Source organism: Capsella rubella, unplaced genomic scaffold, assembly GCF_000375325.1.
Source record: "Capsella rubella cultivar Monte Gargano unplaced genomic scaffold, Caprub1_0 scaffold_4, whole genome shotgun sequence".
Classification (NCBI taxonomy): Eukaryota; Viridiplantae; Streptophyta; class Magnoliopsida; order Brassicales; family Brassicaceae; genus Capsella; species Capsella rubella.
The window spans coordinates 12,670,181-12,693,186 of record NW_006238920.1 but is presented as its reverse complement, the minus strand read 5'-3'; the positions used below and the strand labels follow the sequence as shown (position 1 = coordinate 12,693,186).

Here is a 23,006-nt window from a genome sequence, read left to right as displayed (position 1 = left end):
TAACCCAAGAAGTATATGCATAAAAGAACCATGGTTCTGTATTATTTCAAGGCTCTTACATAAAACTTGCTCTCCGATAATGGTTCTTTAAATCAATATGATAAATAATACATCTGCGTACTGTAACTATACATGCATGTAGCAAAGTTCACTACCTATGCCGTCTTGGCATAACATTCTACTTTATCTTTATGAATCAGAGCATAATCAATTTTAACACTAATCAATCTTCTTACGCATACCCATCCGTGAACGAGCATATCTGATATTGCTTGTTAAGTCAGTTTCTGGGATAGCGGTAAAATCCCACGAGGAAAAAAAAACATAGAAGTAAATGGGTATAGTAGTGAAGGATACTGCAGCCTCAAACCCTCCCCAGTGAGGGATGAGTAAAGCACTGTGCCTTGAAGAGTATGCAGTGCTTCACTTGAGCAACTGATGTCCTACAAAAGCCACATATCAAAGAAAACATGTCAGAGTCAATTCACTCTTTAAGCAAAATAGGTATCGATCTCTTTCAGAAAAAGGTATTGCTAGGGCTGTACCTGGAAATCAACAAATGCAACAGGAGTGCCATATGTACCCTGAATCTTCAATTTCAAGAAGCCCCGGCATCTGACAAGAAAAAGAGTGAAAACTATCTCTACTGGTTACAGTTTTGCGTGGAGCAGAGAGTATTATTACCTCGAGAAAACTTGAACTAGCTCAGCTTCAGTGCAATTTGGTCCCATATTCGCTAAGAAAAGTGTAGGACAAGGATCTGCCACATTAGTATTCTGTCAAAAGAAGAAAGATTGCCATATCAACTGGTAATAAATAGTTTTCCTCACTGTTTTTTGTCCAAACAGAACAATATATCATATGAAAGTACAAAAGAGGCAGAAGCTTACAGATTTTCCAGTAGTCGGTGCCCTCCTAACAACATTAGCAATTCCTTGACTGAACGAGCAAAAAGAATATAGTGAGACACTGAGTATCCTGAGCTAATAGCTAAGAAAGAATAAGCTCTTTCATATCCAGGGCATGGGGGCTAGGACCAGTTCAGCTAAGCCTTAAGTAAGTTAGATTTCGGGGAAGAGATACAAGAAAAGTGTGTGCAACAAAGAAACATAATCTAAGCATTCATAAGTAACCAAAAAAATGTGCTCAAGTAGTGCCGATGACCTTTGTGTATGTGAATAACCAATTGTGTTGTAAGCAGAACTACTCATTCCAGGAGTGTGAAAGCTGCCAAAACCTGGTAGTGCCCAAACGCAGAAACGTGAAATCATGTTGACGGCAATACTAGCCCAAGTGTGAAATCTTAAACTAAATAGAGCTAACATGCATGAGTGTGGGGATCATGGAGATTGTAACGATAAATACAATACACATATTCAGATACAAGAAACATAAATACACAAGGCCACAAGAAGCCCCAAGATGAAGGTTTGTGCCAATGGTCTTACCAGACTCAGTAGTTGTCCTCCAAGACTTGGGTTTTTTCAAGCTTTGCCAACCATCGTCTATCACATCACAAATACAAAATGAACACTTAAGCGAAGATCAAACTTTTATTGAGCTACCGAACAGAAAGTATTCCACTACTTGCCTGTTCTTGTTCGCTTAGATTTGGGGTTTGATTTGGCAAGATCAATGTGAAGAGTAGAATGATTTTCAAGATCAAATACCATTCCCTGAAAGGAAATAAATAAGATAAAGATAGCTTAAAGGCCTTCATAACTAAATTTCTAAATTTTTCTTAGTCCAGTCTAAAGTAAATGGCAAAATCTTATTCGTTCGCGCCAAAACCATTCAACCAGCTATCTATTTTTATAAACTGAAACGATTTCAAGTTACTTAGGGTGAATAAGAGCAACCAGAAAGACACTAAATGTACTAATACAAAACCCAAATTTTCATTATTTCCGGCAACACATTAGCTTCAGAGACATTTCTTAAGCTTTCTGAAGGACTTAAAATATCCAGCAATATCCCGGAATCAATCGTTCACATATGTAGAAACAGCGGCCAGAAATTGAAACAGCAAGTTCCGAGGAAACTCACATTGAGAGCATGCATCACCGCTACAGCTGATTGCAGATCCGAGAACACAGCAAATGCGAAGGGCTACCAAAACAAATACAGTACGATTCTCAATTTCTTCATCAGAAATCATCCAATCATCCCTACCCAAAATTAAAAAAAACCGAACAAAGGATTACCTTAGCTCCGTCTGAGCTCCGAAGATGCGAAGTCTCGTATCCTGGGAACTCTCGAAAGAGATTATAGATCTCCCGGGGCTTGACATCTTCAGGAAGTCCAGCAACGAAAAGCGTACGAACCTCATCGCGAGCTCCGATTGAGGCGTGTGTAGGCAAATAGACGGAATGAGCTGGAGTAATTGAAATCGGAGCCACTCCCAACGGCAGAGGAGGAATGCTCGCCGGTAGACTGTAGTGAGAGTAGTAAGCAGCCAAATCATCCATTGAATTAATCTAGTCGCCCCGGTTGAAACTGAGTCGGAGTTTTGCAACGGAGAGGAAGAAACTAAATTTATCGAAGTGTTCCTTAATGGGCCATGAAAACCCATTTAAATTTCAAACATCGGCCTTTTTGACCCATTATTCATCGGGAGGCGTATGATAATAGCATGTGGTTGCACACACTGTAACATAACACTATCTCTCTTGTCTCTTCTTCTCGATGACAAAAAATTTCTATGTTGAAAGATCTGCAACTTCCCTCACAACTGTTCTCTTTCTCGCTTTCTCTGGTTTGAGGCATAATGACGGAAGAACTCATCGACCAATCACCACCACCTGACCCAGACCCGATTCAGAGTCCGAACCCGATTGCGAATTCGAATCCTATCATCCACCCGAGACGTGTGCCTTTCGAGCACGGCCTTATTCCGATCCAGAAGCTCGTTTTTACCGACCCAATTCAAACTCTAGCTCCGATCAAGCAAAAGTTAGCTGCTTCCGCGACGAATAATCGCGTTGGATCTGCTGCCATTTCCGATGCACTTTTGATCTCCGGTGATCAGGCGCGTCTCGTTCTCGAAACTCTCGGTTCTGTGTTACATTGCGAGACTGATCCTCTGGTTCTGGCCAAACCTGAGGAAGTTGATTCGATTGGAGCTGATTTGAGGGATCTGGTTTTGTTTCTCTACATTCAATCGTATAAGAAGTTGCAGCCTAGAACGCATAAGGACGCTGCATCTGTAGCTGATGTTTGGCCATCGACTTCTGCTTTTGATGGATACTTGTCGGCATTATCGCCAATTCAGGCAAGTTTTACATTCTCTTAATTATGTAATGTGGCTCAAAAAAATGTTTCCTTGTGATCTATTTGGTAAGGAAAGTATATTGAAAACGTAATGGTTCTATTAACTAAGCGAGAAAGTTTCTTTTAAAACAAAACAAAAAAAAAAATTGCATTGGATTATACTAGATTTTGCAATGCAAGTTTAGAAATTTAGAGACACTAGATTTAGCGACGTTAGCACTATGCAGTGTTGAAGAACTAAAATCGAATGGGGGCGGGTGTAGTTTGTCTAAGTGATCGTTATAATTTTTAAGCCGAGAAGATGCTCGTTGTGGTCTTTCCTGTAATTGGGCTTATTTTGTTAAAAATGTGGTGAGTAGTCCGATGAGGTGTTGGTTTAAAGATTGACTGCAAAAAGACTATGAGTATGAGAAAATTGTATTCTAACTCTTGGTTTACGAAACACCCACACATACTCACATATTTTTTGCTTTATGTAAGTATGTGTTCAAAATGGTGCTTTTTAATAGCGTTTTGTTTGGGTACCTATTCCTTTTATCTCCGCCTAAATTTGGTACCATTTCTTTGATAACTATGGAGCAATGTTAAGTTCATATATTGATGCCAAAAAATTGCCACTTTACTGTGATTTGTGTGGGTTTGAGTCTGTTTCTCTTTTCATTGTTCCTTATTTTGATTGGTGCTTCCGTGTCTCCATTTGGTGATAATGTGGGGTGTATTCTGGTATGTTTGGCCGTAGTCTCTAGTTGGGTGACATTCTTACTGACCCTTTATGAAATGGCTTGTCTGGGCTTTGATATATTTTAGCGATAATTGTTCTCACTTATGATTCTATCATATGTGTTGAGAAACCTTGTTGCTGATGTAGTTTAAATTAATTACTTTTCATCATCTTGCAGCTTGTTCGTAGCAACAGCCGTCGGTTTATGCCATCACCGGCAGATGAAGAAACTCATCAATTATCGTATCTGCAAAAGCACATAACTAATATTATTTCTCTCCTTTCAGAGCCTGTGGAGGGAGAAGGAGATGAATCTTTGGTATGTGCTAACCTTTTTATACCTCATTCGGGAAGGAATAACTGTTTGTATTGGATAGATATAGAAACTTATGTTGGAATACAAGTATTGTGGGAAATAAAAAGAACGAATATCTCATGCTAGATGGTCCGAATCTCCTCCTCAGGTCCTATCTATGGAAAGTTTTGAGCACATTGGGTTTCTTGTACATTATGGTGACAAGGGATCTAATGTACCTTCTTTAAGCCAAGCTACTCCATTTTTTTCGAATTCTGATCCTGATATGCCCGCTGTCCCCGTTCCTGCTTCCCAAGTGAATGATTGGCTTCTGAAAGACATATCGTCTGCCTTAGAGAGCATTTCTGACAGGATTTCTGGGAAAGAAAATGTCTCTGATCAAGATGCTGCAATGGCAGATTCAAGTGTACCTCTTAATAAACTTTCATCGAACGACAGAGGTCCGTTTATTATTGAGGGAGTCTCTAAGACTTCACTTTTCAAGCAGGCTTCCGATCTTAAGGGTAGATCAGTAAAGGTCCGCATTGAACAACTAATTTGCATTATAATCAGCAGTCATTCACATTTTGTAGTTGTAGAATTCTTCATTCCGTTTCTTTCACTCATGTATGCACGTCAATTATATGTTTTGTGTAATTTGCAGGTTGCCAATTGTCATGATTCTGTCATTTATCTGTTAACGCCATTGAGATATGCAACTGTGTATGGATGTTCTGATTCTACTATCGTTCTGGGAGCTGCTGGCAAGGTACTTCAAATCTACATCTTCCTGCTTTAGTCTTTGTTAGCGAGGTTCAGGTTAGAAGATTCATTGAGAATATTTTATATTCTATGCAGGCAGTAAGAGTTGAGCATTGTGAGAGAGTTCATGTGATCGCATCGACGAAACGAATCTGCATCTCCAGTTGCCGTGAATGTGTGTTCTTTTTAGGAGTCAATCAGCGACCTCTTATTGTTGGTGACAACCACAAACTACAGGTGATGTATCTCTTTAAGATTGAGGGTTTAACCAGAAGTTTTATATCGGGATATTCTAGGTTATATCTTTTCTGTGTTAACAGCCTGGTATACTCATGATCATATTAATGGTTCATGGTGATTGGAAAATTGAACATGCTGTTAGAGTCACTTCTTAAGTGGAATTCTGATGTATTGTCTGTAACTGTTGGCATCAATATGACTTTAATCTGTTCCAGGTTGCTCCATATAATACATTTTACTCACACTTGGAGGAGCACATGACCGAGGTTGGAATTGAGCCAACTATCAACAAGTGGAATGAATCCTTGGCACTGGGAGCAGTTGATCCGCATGATTCACTTTCACATCCTACTGGTGCCTCTGATAAACAATCTGAACCGGCTTCATGTGTGGACCCTGACCAGTTCACTAACTTTTTGGTAAGATTCCCCTTCTTGTTATTTTAATTTTCCTGTAATAACTAGTGATGTTGGTTACTAAGATTGTGATCATGGGTTAATTTCTCATATGAATGTCTCTTGTTCAGATCCCAAACTGGTTTGCGGGCGAGGCAGTTGGTACAACGAAAGACAATCCATTTCCGTTGCCAAATGCATATAAGGCAGTGCAGCAGACAAACGTATGTTTTTTGCTCTTCCGTATAAATTTGCTCGTTTGTATTTCATCCATCTCTCAATATCTGATCCCGTAACTGTGTTTTGGTTTCGAGCAGCTTAAGAACTTGGAAGAAACAAGGCAATCCTTAAGAGAAACACCTCTTGAAGAAAACCGAAAACGAGAACTTACTACAGCGTTCCACATCCATTTCAAAGACTGGCTTTACGGTAATCAAATCAAATCCCTATTCTAGTACATTTGCTCCACTGGTAATCCAATGATCCATATGTATCTGCTTCTTTGCTGACAGCAACGGGAAATATTCGGCAACTCTACTGCCTACAAGGCGACTAAAGACCAATGACGTTGGAGGATGTCACAGTCACTGTAGAGTTCTCTTAATCCCTTGTTCCTCAGAGATTGCTAGCACATTTGACATCAGAACTTAACTGCACAGCACGCTCTCTAACACCTAAAACTTGTTTTATTGTGTAGGGTTTTCTCTCTGCTTTGATCATATTTATTAGTTTTATGTATCCATGTTTTTGTCCTTGAAAAATATTATGCGATCTTCTTTATTTAAAGTGTTGATTTCTTTCAATTATTATAAGCAGATAACAACTTTGCTCAATACCATAGATATAAATCCTTAATAACTACTTGGAATTTTAAAAATATGAGTTTCTTTTTCAATATTTTCTCTTAATCATCTACACATACAAAACAGGCTGAAACTGTGAAAACTGTCTCTGGATCAGTTGTTGTTTTGTCTTGTTTTAGCTTGGAGGAAACAGCTTCTCTGCTTGGTCCGGGAAGAACTGTATGAACAAATAAGCACCTGCAGGTTCAACAAAGTCCAATTCACAACCAAAAGAAAGGACCAAGCAACCTTCTCTATATTTTTCAAGTCTCTGGTAAATTTTACTTACAGACAAGCACTGTTCCTAAGACTGCAGAGATCTTGCCTTGAATTGTGATAAGCCCTGCTTTGCCTGCATTCTGCAACTCGGTTGAACCAACCGATTCAAATGTTCCTAAAAGACGTAACAGCCAGTAGATCCGATTCATCATCCTTCTGAAATCAAAATATCTCCAAAACCCCAAGAAATGATCTTGAGATGAAGCTAGATGGAATCAAACCTGGTTTTACAGATTGTAGCCCTGATGTTACACAAGCAATGTTTTCGTAACCTGCTTCCTCCAACCTATTAGCTGCAGCTGCGGATCTTTTCAAGATCGACAAAAGAAAGTTGAAATTTGTCTTGACACTACACTTGGTGATGCATGTTTCAGTGAATCCAGAGTTAGTTCTACTAACCTGAGACCTTCTTGGCAAACAATTAAAAGTTTTCTGTCTTGAGAAAACTCGTTTCTAACGGACTTGAGGAATTCCGGATTCATTTTCGTAAAAGGCAAACCAAAGAAGAGTCCTGAGAAATTGTTGTGCACTGTCCTCTTTATTATCGTGCCTGCAATTTTATTCAGACAAAAACCACTCAGAATTATAAGAATGCCAACAGTTTGTTCAAGTAAAGGTTCGAGTTCTTACCAATATCGTTGTCTTCGTTGTAAATGAAGAGAGGGATATGGGAGCAAGATTTTATATGAGCCCTCTCGAACTGAGTCTTGTCTCTTACATCCACCACCGAGTAACCTTCTTCAGCTATCAACTGCTTTGCTTCTTCTGCATTCACGAATTTCACCTCCGCCGCAATTCTGAAGTTTCTCCGGCGGATCACGTTCCCGGAGACACTCTTTCCCGCCCAGCTCACCGCTTTCAATCGCCTCCCACCGACATTACTACATCAGCAATTGAAACTGTTGAATTTATCTGATATATTCTCTTTGTTTTGGAGGAGAACACTCCAAGATTATTGAACATGGCTAATTTATCAAAAGGAATCAACTTTCAGCTGAGAAGACTCGTATTACCTGGTGAAATAAAGAGCCGTAGGGCTAGGGCTTATGATCCCCGCCATTGCTGCAGATGTCTCTGAAAGAAGAAGAAAAAACTCGTCACTGTGATGCGATAGTTAATTGGACAAGAGCCACTAGATTAGCCATACCACAAGGAAATTTAAGATAACCAATTATTTATTGCCACGTGTTCAGCTCTTCTTTTATATGTAGATCTCCAAATCCACTTCGTCTGATTATGATACATGTTTCATGCTTGTCAGTTATCATGTTCAAATCTATTATGGATTCAGAGATAAAGCAAGTAGCTTGAGATTAACATAAGCAAAATAAGAGTCTGATTACTGAAAGCTGAAACATTTGCAGACAAAGTTTACTTTTTTATTGTAGGAAACATTCAGACAAAAGATGTGAAAAAGTCACTCCCCAGAAAAACATGAGGAAACAAAAGCAAAGAGTTTGATGAATTCACATATCCAGATACAATTAACAAAAAGGAGCGCACACGGAAGAGATATTATCTCAAGAGCCCGGGATCAACAAATGCACATCTTATTAATTTCAGTCACCAAAAGAGAAATCAAGAATCAGCTTCAGCTCTTTTCTCTACGGTGTAAGGATAGTACTCTCTGCCAGTGTCTACTCTTGTGGTCTGACCTCCAGAGTCAATCAAAGCAGAGGTAACAGCTAGAGTTGCTCCTGCAGCTATGGCTGTGGGGATGCTCCTTGCTGCAAAAAAAAAAAAAAAAAAAACAAATGTCACCCCAGTATACCAGCTTACAATGGAGTTTAGCATCAAGTCACTCAAAACAAAGCTATGTACTTTCGATCTTTACATATACAAGATTTTGGGAGTCTCATGTACATACTCAATATTAAGTCTTGGCACTTATGGATATCATATAGATTTGCTACACTAGATACCGAATAACATTAACTTGAGGCAAGGAACGATTCAGTGGTTCCCAGACAAAAAGCAAATCTGACATTACTTCGTTACTCCCACTCAATATTGTTGTTTGTCCATAAATAACTACTTAGCTCCTAAAACCAATGAATGGAAGTACATACTGCTAGAACTATGAGACAAGAAGAAACATGATTACCTCTATAGCCAAGCACAGAAGCTCCAGCCACAAAACCACCAATGGCACCATTGTAAAAATCTCTCTTGGATCTAAAGTTCTGAACCAGCTGTTCAACTCCGATGTAAACGCCTCCAATGGCAGCAAAAGTCAGCCCGTGGATTCCCATCATCTTCACTGTTCTGATAAGCCCTGGGAGAGCCACATTTCTCTCCACTCTTGGAACATCTTTCCAAGTCGCTAAAATGGTTCCGTAAATCATCCCAGCACCAAAACCAGTGACACTACCTTTCATTGTCTTCATCATCGGACCATCCTCTTCTTCCAAATATCTCATTTCAGCTGGATCCATAATTCCTTCTACGGTTCTAGCTTATGCACACGAGTAAAACATTCATCAGCAAACACGATCATACGAAAAAATAAAATACAATAAAAATGTGAGTTTTGAATGCGAAATGTATTCGACGCGTATTTGAAGAAATTTCATCAAATTGAAGTTTTAAAGTCGAGGTCTTTACAAATTTAGCTATCAACCCATCACCAGATCGTCAATATCATCGGGCTTAGAAACCAAAAAAATCATATAGAGATACAATGGATTGAAGCGAAATACGAGATTTGGTTAATGTAAAAGCAGAACCCTAGTTTGTCAAGCTCATTAAGCTCGTCAAAGTCTTAATACAACGAAAAAAATTGGAACCAAAAACTGAAGAAATGAAGAATGATAGAACAAAACGAAGAGAGATCATTGAAGGATTCAGAATGGTCTAACCTTTGGAATTCGAAGAAGCGAGTGATGAGCGAATCAGTGGAGGAACTCAACGAGAGATGTTTCGTTGTTCTTCAGGAGGCGAGACGGTAGACCCAGGAAAAAAAAAAAAAAACCAATTAGCAGAATCTAACAGAAATTCATGTGGGCCTAGAGGCCCATTATTAAGCCCGTTTATGTTATTTAGGCCCATTATTAAGCCCGTTTATGTTATTCTCTCTAATCCCACTCGTTAGGTCTATGTAGCAAAGCTATGAGTCTGACTACCACCATGGAAGATGGAAAATGAAATATCTTTTAAAGAAAGGTCTCTGTCATCGTCTTACTGTTGCTGACAACAGATATTTATGAAGATAAGAATCGTAAGGCATAGCTCAGATGGTGGCTGATTTGAAAAGCTGCAATAGTTAAGGGTCTTCTGGTGTATGTATTAATAGTAATGTATATGGTTCAAGTTTTGATTATAATGTGAGGTTTCATTTGGAAACTAAGTCCAACAAAGGACAACTCTTTGAAGGTGAATGATTAGGGTAATGGGGAAAAAGCTCACTTTGTTAATAGATAGATCTCTGAGTCTAAATTAATTAGTTTTTAGATTGTTCAGTTTGAGCAAAGCTGAGGAATCAATTTATGGAACCCTGATGTGATGAAGAAAATCTTAATAATTCTGATGCTTGCTCAATCTTTGTTTCCTAAGTTAGAGAGATGAAACAAAACAAAGTAGCATAAAAATCAAAAGCCAGTATCTGGCAACAATTGTCTGGTTTATTAATAGCAGATAATAACATAAACAAAAATAGAGCAAAAGGTAACGATATTGCAGAATCGGTCATGGTACCATTGGAAAGAAGATTCTCTGATGCAAGGAGAAAGTCAGAGAGACCAGTTATTATGGTGAGAAGAAGAGTCATAGGCCCTTGTGTTCTGCTCATCTTCTATGTACTGCCTCCTACTTTGGTGATGGTGATCAGATAACTCGAACTCACCCATTGTCGTGCCATTGCTTATCTGACAATTATCTGGCTCGGTGAATCGACCCAAATTCAAAACAGGAGACATGTCACTATCATCGTCCTTAAACACCCAAGGCGGGTTGAGATACTGATGCTGGCCAGGTGCAGGTGGGGGCTGAGCCATTGTAACCGTCATCGGGCAAAAACCTGAAGAAGCTCGCCATGTGTTGTTGTTATTGTTGTTGTCCTGTGGCTGATGTGGATTTGACAGAAGAGAGAGAGCACAGTTTGAGTCGCCCATTCCCTTGTAGCTCTCTAGTTTAGTGTCCATAATCTCTGGAGATGAGAAGCTTGTCCCTCCTCCTCCAACTGAACCTTGACTAAAAACATTCATCGGACTGATCTGCCACGACGGTGCTGACACAGGTCGTCTCATCACTCTTGTATCCAGTGTTCTTGCACTTGTCCACCCCATGTCTTGGTTCCCAAGAAAGCTTCCATTCATTCCAGCATCAGCATTCCCTGTCCCATAACATGCAAGCATATATATCTTATAATGATACTTTAATCTCTCGCGCGTATTGGTCTTATGTCAAGCTAAAAAGATCTAACCGTAAAGTGATGGTGCAATCCTCCCGTAACGAGAAGATAGCACAGAGAGAGACGCAGGCTGTGGCTTCCTCCGGCGCTCATTATGGCCAGCGAGTCTCCTACGACAACTCCTTTTCTCTAGGTCAAATTCAGGGAGCTGATGAAACCTGTGTGTAGGATTGATACATATCGAGTTAACTTCAAAGAAAAGCAACATAACAGAAGAATACAAACACAAGACACTCCCTCCCCCCACGTTAACCACCGGTTCTATAAGTCATCATAAGCTTTCGTCATCAGTTTGAATAAGAATCTAAAACCAAACACTTGTAACAGAGTTCCTCAATGATCACGTCAATGATGCTACGGTACACAAAGTTTTGTCCCCCTCAATAATGATATGACCTAAAGAAGCAAAAATGAGGGCAATAGGTTTCTTCTTGTCCATTCATTTCATATCCCTTTGGATTAGATTATTTAAGATAGACAAAATCAAAAAAAAAAAATTCAAAAATCAGAAAAAGAGAAGCATCTAGAAGTACACGTAAACATATTCCCAAAAATAAGCCCAACGAGTCCAACAAACACAAGACCAGGTTGCAAAACTAAGCTGTAAAGTTCAAAAAATGAAAAATAAAAAGACGTTAAAGCCAAAAAAGCATATGACACTGACAATCACAAAAAGCTAAAGCCTTTAGATTTGATTCACAACAGTGGAACAAGGAGAGCCTTGGCCGGACTCTAATATCTCCGGCAATGGCAAAACACGTAAATAAACAATAGAGCTGAAGGGTAGAATTGGGATGATAAAAAAAAGAACCTGCTGCACTGTTGACAAAACCTCTGTTCGAGACCAGCGACAATGACTTTGGGTGTTTTAGAGTGCACTCCGCAAACTCTGTGCCTCGAGTAATAACCCTTTGCATTGGTTAGATCCATCCCACAACCTTCCACTTGGCACCTTGGTATCTGACCGGACTGGCCCGACCCGCCTCCACGGACACGTCTGTTTGAGCCACCAGAGGAAGAAGACCCGGATCCACCTCCTCCGTCCTCGAAGTAGATCTTCTGGCCGAACATGAGACCTCCGCTGAAAGAGGATGACTCAGTGGAGGAACCACCCGACTCTGCCTGACCCGGACCTAAACCCGGACCCGAGTTGGAACCCATCTCCATTCTCTTTTGGTTTCCTCTAACTCAGACAAAAAGGGTTTTACTCTTCATTCTCTCTCTCTCTCACACACACACAAACCTTAACTGTCTTGGTTCAAAGAAAGGACGAAAGGAGAAGAAAGCAAAGGAAACTTTGGCTTCCCTGATTTTGACTGTTTTGGGTTTACAGATATAAAAGAAAGAGAAAACACAACAGAAGGAAAGGAAAGAAAAAAAGGAAAAGAAGAGACGAGAGTAGCAATAGACAAAGACAGTGTGAAAGTAAGTAAAACGGTACGGACAAACAAAAACTGTTGTCTGTTAATTACCACATAGCTCACAACGAGAGAGAAAGAGATAGAGAGGGAGAGGGATATGATGTAGCAGTTTCTAAACTTGGGGAAACTGGAGCAAGTGAACATTGGAGAGGTCTTTCATATGCACATATTTCTTTCTTTCTTTCTTTCTTTCTTTCTTTCTTTTTTCTTTTTTTTTTACTTTATACTGTTCACATTTTCAACCTTTTCCTTATAGAGTTTTTTTTTCCTTGCAATTATTTGACAAAATAATTGCATTTTTTCTTATGTCAAGAGAATAAATAAATGCATGTTTTTCTTTTCTTTTGGTCCACCATTTGGCATTATGAGGTTGGCAATAAATGGAGATGATATTTTGTGTTGTCCAATAGCAAATATATATAATCTATTATATGAATTCTTTATTTGGTTTTGAACTGACTGCTAGCTAACAGTTTTCAAACCTAAAAAAAAAAACAAAAAAACTTAGGCTATGAATGTGTTAGTATAGTTAAGTTTATAAAATATGAACTGATCAAAACTATTTATTACGGATATTTGAGAGTACACATGACTTATTTGAAAAATGAAAATATGCATTGTAAACCTTTTATAAACACCATTTCTTTTAATTTTCTAAGAAACTCAATTTCTTTCATTTTTCTAAGAAACACAATTTCTTCTAGATATTCCAATAAAGTTCTATTGATCGTCGTTGTGAAGAGGGATCAAACACCAAATGTGTGGTTTCTGGCGTCAATATATGTAAAACTTGTTAAGATGCATATTAGGGATAATAAAAACAACTTGTATAGACGATGTACGAAACTCTACGAAGATCTCAAGATAAACACTAGCTAGAAGCCTCAGAAAATCATATTTTAAAAAAACATTTATAGAATATAACTAGAAAATCATAGTTTTTGTAACATGATATATACATTTGCATTATATGCAGCCTCATCCCTGAGGTCCCCCGATAAAACAAAAATTCTTCTTCGTATTCTTGGATTGAATGACTTATAATGACTAGTATAAATTTTCAAACCAACTTTTTTGTTTCGCAGCGCCACAACAAATTTTGTAATATCGGGTTTTTTTTTCTTTCAGTATAATGATAAGAAAATTAAACTCACAACAAACTTTGTTTATTTGTCCCGAAATATCAATTTCAACCACTAAGTATGAACATCATCATGGGACGGCAAAAATAAAATAAGTATGAACTTCATGCAATCGGCTAGCTAGCACTTCATCGAGGTATATAAGATAATGATCAAATGGAATCACTTAAAAAGGTATTGTCAATACATAGCATTTTGCCTTCGACATTTGCCAAAAAAAAAAAATAGGATATATATTTATGTAAAGACGAGTAGGTTTTTGGCCAATCATGTTTTAAAAACCGCTTAAGAAATTTTTTTATGTTGGTGTGTATCTCGCTCATAATTAGGTGAAGTCACATTCATTTGTAAGAAATTGCTTTTCTCATGGAACTAAAATATTTTAGTTTGCTTCATAACTTGTTTGTCTATATCTTGAATCTCGCTTGCGAATAATTTCTAGACATAATGTATGTGTAACCATGTTTAACCCGTTTGCATGGTTTGTTATTTTTCGTCGTAGACTCTTTTGTACCGGTATGGATAACCTCAATGAATCCGTGACTGTTGGGCATTTCTATTGCGTTTATTGAAAAAACAAAAAAAAAAAGAACCCTAAACTTTTATCGAGCTTGTCCAGGGATTTTAGGTATAAAATTTTGGATTTTATGTGTTTTGTAATAAGAATCCTAGTTTGGTGGTACTCTTTAATGTTGGGTATCCACAATTAACCGTGATGGTGATGGGTCATATGTGATGTAAGGTTTTTTTGGGTCATGTGTGTGATGTAGTAAGTTTAATTTAACTAGTATTATATTTTGAAAAGCATATGCGACGAGGGAGCAGTATTCATAGGAGATCCAACTTTACAAAATAATTGATATATCTTCTGATATGGCTTTGTACTTAGAAAAAAACAGTGACGTTTTAATTCTAAGATATTATCTTCGATAGAGATTCTATAATCAGCATTGGGAAGCAAAAGGAAACTGCCGAGGAGTTCGGAGTTCTATAAATAGATGGATTCTACACTGTAGTTAGTTAAAGAGTAACGAACATGCATGAAAAGAAAAAAAGAATACTACTACTTTAATTAGCTAGTGAATTTTTAAAAATTATAATGATCGAAAATATGTTACTAAAATATTAAAAGACTGGAACGTGAGCAGTACAGTTATTGGAACACAACAAAAGATGTGACACTTCAAGGGAAGTAGTTGGTGTCGGCAGATGTGCAAGCAACCCTATAAATAAATTCAGTACTCTATCATTTACGTATTTGTTAAAACCTCTTTAGCGAATTATATAACCAAATGTTTTAAATTATTTCAGTTTTGTATTGTTTGTTTTTCCGCAAATTAAAGCCAAAACTTTTGAGTTTTATTTTGGATTTTTTTTTTTTTGTTCTTACTTACAATATCTAAAGCAAGATCTTTCTTGATCTTCGTTAGAAAAAAAAAGAAAAGTATGGGAAGTTAAATCGTAGTCATAGACATCATCCATCAGAGTCTGTGTAAACTGTAAATCTACTACTAGTCTATATTATTATTATATAGGTTTAGGTTTGATTTGTTCTTTTTGTTTAGCTTTATTTAGTGAAAGTGGTTTCCACTTGTTTGGCTGCATCGGTTAAACCCTGAAACTAAAGACCTGATCTCCTAAGCCTGACTCTTTTTCACAAATACGTCACAGCAAACGTCTAGGCTCTGCATATAGTGAGACATTTTGAGTAAAATAGAAAGGTTTATGCTCTCTCAGTACAGTCAAACACTTGCAAAGTTTATTGTTATTATTTTATTAGTTACGTGAAAAGTTGTGGCAAACATGGGTTGGAGGACTTGATCTGTGTTTTAAGTTTCTTTATTAGATTTTGACATTTTTCACTTGAAAATATTCCAAGTTTTCATACCAAAAGTAAAATCTAATGATCATACTAGACCAGTCTTTAGAGTTTCAACATTCTGAAGTAGACCAATCTTTAAATTCTAGTTACTAGCTCTTTTTCACTTCTTAGCTCTCTTCCCTTCACGGCTTAGCTTCTATATTTTGCCTAACATACACAATTTGCAATTATAGCATCTCCACGACCATTTGATATTTGGAGGATATTAGATTAGAGAGGATCTCACATCTCTCTCAAGAGTGTCAATCACATTCTCCCCCAATCATTATTCCAAATATCCCATATGTTGCAAGACCATCTCTAGACCCTCAAATGACAGAAGCCATACATATGAAGGCACAAGAAAGAAAAAAGAATGCAAACTGATGTTATTGATCATTCATAGTTCAACAAAGGAGGTCCTAAAGTTATCAACTTGGAAAAACTTGTAAGGAGAAGGCAAAAAGAAGAAGATGAAGGTTTCTTGAAGTCAAATTTGTCATCCTGTTTCTTGAAGTTTCTTTATCAGGAGGTTTCTCAAAATCCGTTACATTCCACGACAGCTTCAGCAGCTCGTCTCGGCTTGCTCTTCCTCCGGCTTCCATTTTGTCTGAAGCCGATAGATGTCGATTTCGCGGAATCATCGGTGCTTGATTTCGATCCTAACCCATTATCTTCCTCATTTAGATCCGCACTGCTTCCAATAGACACCTTCCTCCTTTTCTCCTTCTTCAAGTCTTTACTTGTCACTGAACCATCATCAATATCTTCTTCTTCTTCTTCATCTTCTATCTTCTCTACCATCTCTTCTGCTTCCTCTTTGAAATCGTCTTTCATCGGCTTCTGCGGTCTTCCTCTTCTCCTGTAAGCTGGAATCTTTTCTTCCTCACCGCTTCCACAATCTTCCCTTGCAGATACATTCTGCTTCCTCCCTTTCCCTCTACCTCTTCTCATAGTCTATGAAACCCACAAGCTACTACAAAATCTAGAAACCTGCAAATCAAAAAGATCATCTCTTTTACATTTTGAAAGCAGCTCATGAGAACATGAAAACAAAGAAGTCACAATCCATATTAAAAAAAAAGAATCAATCAGGTAACATTACTCCCTTTCACATTGCAGATCAAACTAGTTAACAATGAAAAGCAGAACAAACACTTGAAAAACATGAACACAAGATTCCTATTTTCTCGTTGTTACGTCTCTTACCAAACTGTTCCAAACCTAACCCAACATCACACTGAAGAACAAAAGCCTACGAAAAATTTAGATTAACATCCATGAAATTACATTGCATGATCGAGCAATAAAAAAGAGACGAGAAGCCTAGTTTTTTTTAAGTTGTTTCAATCTCACTAAGCTTCTTCAGAACAACTAAACAAAACAGGTAGAAAAGAATTTTAACACTAATGCAAAACTGGTTAAAATACTCACCTAGGTGTAGCTCATCCAATCATTCAGATTCTCCGACAGATAAACCAATTACTCAAGAACCATACAATGAAAAAAGCTTCTTCCTTTCTTGGATCCTAAGAAAAAAAGAACTCTTTTTTGATCTGGGGTTCTCAATCGATCTACTTAACACAGTATATCTCTACCAAACAAACACTCAGTAGGGGAAACAGAGGAAACACAGAGATGAGAGAAGAAACACCACGGAGTCTGAGACTCTTAATAATAAAAAGTGATCACAGAGAGATCTGAGAAAGAGGGTAAGGACAAAAGAGAGAGTTCGCTGAGTAGCACACACTTACCACAACCATGATCCTATAAACCAAGTCCATTGGCCGATGGATCTTCTTTAGCCCCGTTGAAGATGGGATACGGATTTTCTCATTCTAACTAATTACACGCGCTCTAATCGGCACGTGATCGTACTCACTCCCACACGACCTCGTCTCTGTGTGGATAAGAAAGAACGAACGATGACAACTCAACAGCGTTCAGGGGCTTTTCTTCTCGCTTTCTTATATGGGCCGAACCCCAAAGCCCATAAGGCTTATTACGATTAACTATGTTCGTTCATTCGACCAAACAAGAAAGAATGAACTCATTTTACAGGTACACATGAAGGAAATGTTGCATATCCTGACGTAGTAACGCGTTAATTAAGCACATCATTTGGTGATGGATACATCACACATGTCCAAATGATTGAAGTTTAAAATAAGCGGTGATGTAACTAAAATGATTCTAGACTAGAACTATTTACTTGGAGTAAACAGTTAACCATTCTTCAACGCATTGAAATCTATCGAACTGCTTCTATCTTTAACTCTTTTTAGCCAATAAAATTTTCATTTTATTCACGTTATGTAGGATATGCCAAAAGCTACACGTTAAACAACAACTTGTGATTTTATATTTTGATTTTTTCAGGCCGTTACCTTAAGATGATCCTAAGCTACATTGTTCTTAGACGTAACTGCGCATTTTATATATAATTATATATAGGGTTTGTGCTCACTGCTCCTTAATGGGATGTAAACTTTATGTTATGTTATGTGATAGCTGTCTTGGTTTTTACTTTTGATTCGTTACTATGCTCATTATCTGTATAATTTATTTTTTCTTTTATATAATGACTTGTATCAATTCTTTCCTGTTGTATCGTACTATGATGGAAAGATCAAATGTCTCTACACATTTCATCAAACAAAACACAAACATTGATCAAAAAGTTAAAAGTTAAAAGTGAGTATTATCATATGGTCGTTTCGCTCTATTACCTCATGTCAAGAAATCACATATTTTTCAGCATTACAAACTTTTTATTGAAATTGATCTACCAAATTGGCAGTATATATGCAAATTGTTTGAAAAGATAAATTAAGACCAAACATAACTGAGATGAGTAATTAGGGGAGGGGGGGGGGGGGCAGTTGCAAGCTGTTTAAGATTTGAGTCACGATTGTGTCATCTCTAGATTCTCCTCACACTCTATTAAAAACCTTTCACACTATTTCTTATAAAATCACTCACGCAACAAGTTAATGGAATTGTTCATTAGCTTTTAAGACAAACTATAACTCATACAAGTAAATAAGATGAACTTGTAAGGCTATAAACGTCAACAACTCTCTTATATATAGTTGGTGGAGATTGTCGATTATGCGCACAGAAGAAAAGTGTGATGAGATAGATACTCTCTATAGTTGTCGTTGAGTCATGCAGCTCAAGAGGTCATCATCTTCGTCTTCACCCTCCACGAAACTCAAAGCCCTATTCCTAAACCTTATCACACACTCTCTTTACCGTTTATTACGGGCTCTCTCCAGAGCCAAATCCATTCTTATTGAGATATCTAAACACAACAAGAAGAAGTTGTTCATGATGATGTTTTACTCAACAAAGTCATCCATAAATCAACACAACATCTTCTTCGGGTCCTCCAGTGTCGTCTCCAAACCTAAATCTTTCCCTTTATCTATTCAGGGTCATGAAGATGAGGACAATCATGAGTCTCGGTACCTCGAGTGGCTAGAAGAGAGGGTTGATGAGAACATTAGCATTAATGATGATCATAGTGTTGGGGAGAGAGATGTTGTTGTTGATTATGATAATGATATTGATCATTTGGCAGACATGTTCATCGCGAGGTGTCATGAGAAGTTCTTGCTGGAGAAGGTTGAATCTTATAGGAGGTTCCAAGAAATGTTGGCGAGGAGTTTGTGAGAGTTGAAAAATCAAAGAGGTTGATTATTTTGTATTCTTGTTTGAAGGATTTGTCTTAATTAGTTAATAAGATGGGGCGAAATGTTTAAATTAACTTATTTTGGAGGGCTTAAATGCAAGAAAATATATAACATATACAGTATTTGGACTGCCTAAAAATGGAAATTTATCACAACGTTATAAATAATTAAGGAAATTTATGCTAATCCAAGATAAATCGACTCTGCAGAGTAAAGACTCTTTTTTTTTTTTCTTTTTTTTTTTTTGGGACAAACAGAGTGAAGACTATTAAAAGTTAATCTTAATGGATGTGATTCGTAGAGTAAACAAAACAAAAATTGATGGACGATTAAGCCGAATTAATATTGGGCCGATGACGCCGCCAAAGGCCCATTAAGAAGAGCATAACCCAAAATTAGAAGAAGAAGAAGAAGAAGACGAAGAAGCATCGTCTCTTTTCTTCTCTGAGAGTAGCTTTCGTTGTGGTTGTGGAGCTCTTTCCCGCTTCTGGCGATGTTCATCCTCAGAGTTCATTCGGTTGACTTGGAGCGACCAATCTCCATTGAAGATGAAGATACAGGTTTCACCTACGCATCGAAGAGAGCTCAGCCTCCTCTTAAACTCATACAACCATCCCTCAAAATCACCGAACGCAAAGGTCTGATCCATCTCTACCGCAACTCTTCACACAGCTCGCTCCCTAACCCTAGCTCCCGTTCCACCACTCTCTTCATCGTCGCTGTTCCCAATTACCTCTCCTCCCTTGATTTCATCCGCTTCTGTGATTCCCGCATCGCTAGTGTCTCCGAGATCCTCTTCATCAGGTTCGTCGAAAGTTCCATTTCTTGTTTTTAGGTTGATCACTTGAAGTAATTAATTCGGTCGTGCTTTCTTGATTTGATTTTAAATGACCAGAATGAATATGGTGATGATTGTTGCTGGTAGTGTCTGATTTTGTGCTTCTTAAAAATTATTAGGAACGATGGAATGGAAGATCGATATAGTGTTCTTGTCACACTTAGTGATCAATCCGCTGCAGATGGATTCCACAATAACCTAAATGGGCAAAAATTTGCACCATCTGAGGTATATAATATGGAAATGATCTTATAATCGTTTATTCTTTTTGGTTCATTGTATTTACAGTGACGTTTCTTGGGGTTTTAGGCTGAGGTTTGCCATATTCTCTATGTAATGTCGGTGGAACACACTGAATTTGATGAGGTTGCTGCAGAAGCTCCTGCTGGATTTACAGAGTTACCTACTTGCCCAATATGTCTTGGTGAGTTGTGCTAAAGAAGACGATTGCTATGTTTTTTTCACTTTACTTTTTCTTATATCAATATTTGGAATTTGACTCGTGCAGAGAGATTAGATCCTGACACCAGTGGTATAGTCAGCACTCTTTGTGATCACTCGTTTCAGTGTTCTTGCACTTCCAAATGGACTTATCTATCCTGTCAGGTGAGTGGTTCTCCTTCATGACCTTTCATTTCATTTTCAGTTTATATGGTGGGTTGGTGTTGCATTGGCGATGTTCATTTATTTATAGTGTTTGCTTAGCTATACTCTGCAGATTTAGTGCTTTACATATTTATGGTGCAAAATGAATCTGTTTCCTCTAATTCTTTTACCTTGCACATGTTTTACCATATGCTCATTTCGTTTGTAGGTTTGTCGATTGTGTCAACAACCAGATGAGATATTAAGCTGTTCTATTTGTGGGAAAACAGAGAACGTATGGGCATGCCTTGTCTGTGGCTTCTTAGGTTGTGGAAGGTAATGCTTGGTTTGCTTTTCCATTGTAATAAGATTGTAGATTACCTGATATTATAGCCACATCTGTATTTTCCTCAAGAGTTGATAGTTTCATTCACAGTGGATTATGATTTCGTTTTGTAGATACAAGGAAGGGCATTCTATCAGGCACTGGAAAGAAACGCATCACTGCTATTCTCTTGATTTGCGAACACAACAAATCTGGGATTATGTTGGTGACAGCTATGTTCATCGGTTAAACCATTCAAGAATTGATGGAAAGTCAGTAGAGATGAACACCCGTTGTCTGTCACACAAAGGGGACTGTGGTCTCTGTGAGTGTAGTGAGGATACAGGAATTAGCGGAGCCATCTTCAACAGCAAAGTTGATTCAGTACAATATCTAATCACCCTTAGTCATTTTTTTTTTCTGCATAATGCATATGAATCTTAGGTCATCAGTTTATCTCAGTGGTTTTATGATTGTATTATTTGACTCAAATTTTGTTGAACAGATTGTTAGCGAATATAATGACCTTCTTGCAAGTCAACTGAAGGGACAGCGACAGGCAAGTGGTTCTTCTGATGTTTGTTTCATTCTCTTCTTATTTATATATGAACAAACTCAACAGAGGATGAAGTTGTAGCCACGCAATGGTAAATTAATTACAAATGTGATGTTTTTCAGTACTATGAATCTCTCATTGTTGAGGCGAGAAGTAAGAAGGAAAGTAGTATCGCTGAAGCAGTTGAGCAGATTGTTGTGAACAAAATGCAGGAGCTTCAGAATGAGATTGAAAAATGTGAAGAGGAAAAAAGTTGTATCACTGAGGTAATAGTCTCTCTGCCTTGTGTTCTTTTTCCATCATTAATCCATTCTTGAAAGGTTTCCTTTGAACTGATTACGCTGCAAACTATAATATTTGGGTTTCAGGTTAACAGAAAACTTATAAAAGAGCAGGACACTTGGCGGAAGAAGGCCAAGGAGATAGAAGAGAGGGAAGCTGCATTGCTAGGATCAAAAGACGAGATGATAGTTGATCTTGAAGAACAGGTAAGCTTCTAACCTGATTCAGGTTTTGCTATTAACATTTAACGGTCAGTAGTATGACCTGATAAGAATGAATTTGTACAGATAAGAGATATTACGATTTTCATTGAAGCCAAAAAAACCCTAAAGAAGATGTCATTAGATTCGGATGGTATACGTGAAGGAACCGTCTTACCAGTGCCTATCAAGGATGAGCCGGTTTCTTCGGTTAGAAGGCAGAAGAAGTCAAACCGGAGAAAGTGAATAGCAGCTTTTTGATTCTTTTTAGTTTTAGGATTTACAGTACTTGGGTTTCAGTTTCTCCGGTTTAAACTAAACAGCTCTCAGGTCTAAAGACTTACCAAACTGAAGTATATCCGATTAAGAGAAACCAAAAGGCAAAGTTTTGAGTACTAATATCTTTGATAAGATCTGAAACAAAACGCCTCTATCTCGTACACTGTATATATTGTAACTGGATCCACTATGGTTTATGTGATTGGAAAGTTAAACTGATATCAGTTATCTGTCATTCTGTGTACAACATTTCCCTATGTTTCATTATGCAGCTTGTTTTTACTGCAATCTGCAGCTTTAAAACAAACTCAATGCCACATAATATACAATGTTGAGAAAAATCGAACAAATATATCACTTGACAGAAAAAGCTCTCCAATCCAATGATTCCAATCTCATTTACCTTTATACACAAGAAGATGAATAAACTAGAGAATATTGACAAATATATTCATTGCCTAAAGAAGAGATATGATCTCATTGCCGAGGTACAATCAGTCCTTAATAAATTTTGCCGACTAATAAGAGAGAGAGAGAGAGAGAGAGAGAGAGAGAGAGAGAGAGAGAGAGAGAGTTGAGTAGACGACGACGACGACGACGACGAGGAGAG

General features: G+C 37.8%; 8 protein-coding genes across 11 annotated transcripts; 3 read left to right on the top strand and 5 right to left on the bottom strand.

Moving 5' to 3' along the window:
• Positions 1-66: 66 nt before the first annotated feature.
• LOC17887717 lies at positions 67-2,524 on the bottom strand. The gene is made up of 10 exons (XM_023783779.1): positions 2,205-2,524; positions 2,047-2,109; positions 1,592-1,676; positions 1,449-1,505; positions 1,165-1,237; positions 891-939; positions 685-776; positions 546-615; positions 358-443; positions 67-262 (listed from the first exon to the last, which is right to left on the bottom strand). The coding sequence occupies exons 1-10, from the start codon at positions 2,466-2,468 to the stop codon at positions 220-222; spliced, it is 882 nt and encodes a 293-aa protein (XP_023639547.1). The 5' UTR covers positions 2,469-2,524; the 3' UTR covers positions 67-219.
• A 186-nt stretch (positions 2,525-2,710) lies between these two features.
• Positions 2,711-6,486, top strand: LOC17889821 (TBCC domain-containing protein 1). Of its 2 annotated transcripts, XM_023783778.1 has the most exons (10): positions 2,711-3,271; positions 4,170-4,310; positions 4,456-4,824; positions 4,951-5,055; positions 5,145-5,285; positions 5,504-5,707; positions 5,815-5,907; positions 6,001-6,112; positions 6,196-6,272; positions 6,381-6,486. In XM_023783778.1, exons 1-9 carry the CDS (start codon positions 2,768-2,770, stop codon positions 6,237-6,239), a joined length of 1,713 nt encoding a protein of 570 aa, XP_023639546.1. In that variant the 5' UTR covers positions 2,711-2,767; the 3' UTR covers positions 6,240-6,272; positions 6,381-6,486. The 2 variants fall into 2 exon arrangements, with proteins under 2 accessions (XP_023639546.1, XP_023639545.1); XM_023783777.1 differs by having other exon boundaries at positions 6,196-6,486.
• A 41-nt stretch (positions 6,487-6,527) lies between these two features.
• On the bottom strand, positions 6,528-7,922 carry LOC17889276 (rhodanese-like domain-containing protein 9, chloroplastic). Its single transcript, XM_023783780.1, has 6 exons — positions 7,818-7,922; positions 7,435-7,685; positions 7,204-7,354; positions 7,026-7,111; positions 6,815-6,919; positions 6,528-6,723 (listed from the first exon to the last, which is right to left on the bottom strand). The coding sequence occupies exons 1-6, from the start codon at positions 7,862-7,864 to the stop codon at positions 6,662-6,664; spliced, it is 702 nt and encodes a 233-aa protein (XP_023639548.1). The 5' UTR covers positions 7,865-7,922; the 3' UTR covers positions 6,528-6,661.
• Positions 7,923-8,123: 201 nt separating this feature from the next.
• Positions 8,124-9,767, bottom strand: LOC17890183 (outer envelope pore protein 16-3, chloroplastic/mitochondrial). Of its 2 annotated transcripts, none has more exons than XM_006295086.2 (3): positions 9,663-9,767; positions 8,909-9,255; positions 8,124-8,531 (listed from the first exon to the last, which is right to left on the bottom strand). In XM_006295086.2, the coding sequence occupies exons 2-3, from the start codon at positions 9,237-9,239 to the stop codon at positions 8,383-8,385; spliced, it is 480 nt and encodes a 159-aa protein (XP_006295148.1). In that variant the 5' UTR covers positions 9,240-9,255; positions 9,663-9,767; the 3' UTR covers positions 8,124-8,382. The 2 variants fall into 2 exon arrangements, with proteins under 2 accessions (XP_006295148.1, XP_023639549.1); XM_023783781.1 differs by having other exon boundaries at positions 8,909-9,259; positions 9,663-9,758.
• Positions 9,768-10,365: 598 nt separating this feature from the next.
• LOC17887996 (squamosa promoter-binding-like protein 9) lies at positions 10,366-12,938 on the bottom strand. The gene is made up of 3 exons (XM_006294403.2): positions 12,024-12,938; positions 11,225-11,370; positions 10,366-11,134 (listed from the first exon to the last, which is right to left on the bottom strand). Exons 1-3 carry the CDS (start codon positions 12,377-12,379, stop codon positions 10,533-10,535), a joined length of 1,104 nt encoding a protein of 367 aa, XP_006294465.1. The 5' UTR covers positions 12,380-12,938; the 3' UTR covers positions 10,366-10,532.
• Positions 12,939-16,003: 3,065 nt separating this feature from the next.
• LOC17888716 lies at positions 16,004-17,510 on the bottom strand. 2 transcript variants are annotated; one of them, XM_006295142.2, is made up of 2 exons: positions 17,391-17,510; positions 16,004-16,629 (listed from the first exon to the last, which is right to left on the bottom strand). In XM_006295142.2, exon 2 carries the CDS (start codon positions 16,588-16,590, stop codon positions 16,174-16,176), a length of 417 nt encoding a protein of 138 aa, XP_006295204.1. In that variant the 5' UTR covers positions 16,591-16,629; positions 17,391-17,510; the 3' UTR covers positions 16,004-16,173. The 2 variants fall into 2 exon arrangements, with proteins under 2 accessions (XP_006295204.1, XP_006295205.1); XM_006295143.2 differs by lacking the exon at positions 17,391-17,510 and adding an exon at positions 17,071-17,382.
• Positions 17,511-18,715: 1,205 nt separating this feature from the next.
• On the top strand, positions 18,716-19,444 carry LOC17890252. The gene has a single exon (XM_006296318.2). The coding sequence runs from the start codon at positions 18,805-18,807 to the stop codon at positions 19,309-19,311; it is 507 nt and encodes a 168-aa protein (XP_006296380.1). The 5' UTR covers positions 18,716-18,804; the 3' UTR covers positions 19,312-19,444.
• A 306-nt stretch (positions 19,445-19,750) lies between these two features.
• LOC17889770 (BRCA1-associated protein) lies at positions 19,751-22,631 on the top strand. Its single transcript, XM_006294028.2, has 10 exons — positions 19,751-20,135; positions 20,289-20,397; positions 20,479-20,593; positions 20,678-20,775; positions 20,984-21,090; positions 21,214-21,463; positions 21,585-21,638; positions 21,758-21,901; positions 22,004-22,123; positions 22,205-22,631. Exons 1-10 carry the CDS (start codon positions 19,825-19,827, stop codon positions 22,361-22,363), a joined length of 1,467 nt encoding a protein of 488 aa, XP_006294090.1. The 5' UTR covers positions 19,751-19,824; the 3' UTR covers positions 22,364-22,631.
• Positions 22,632-23,006: the final 375 nt, after the last annotated feature.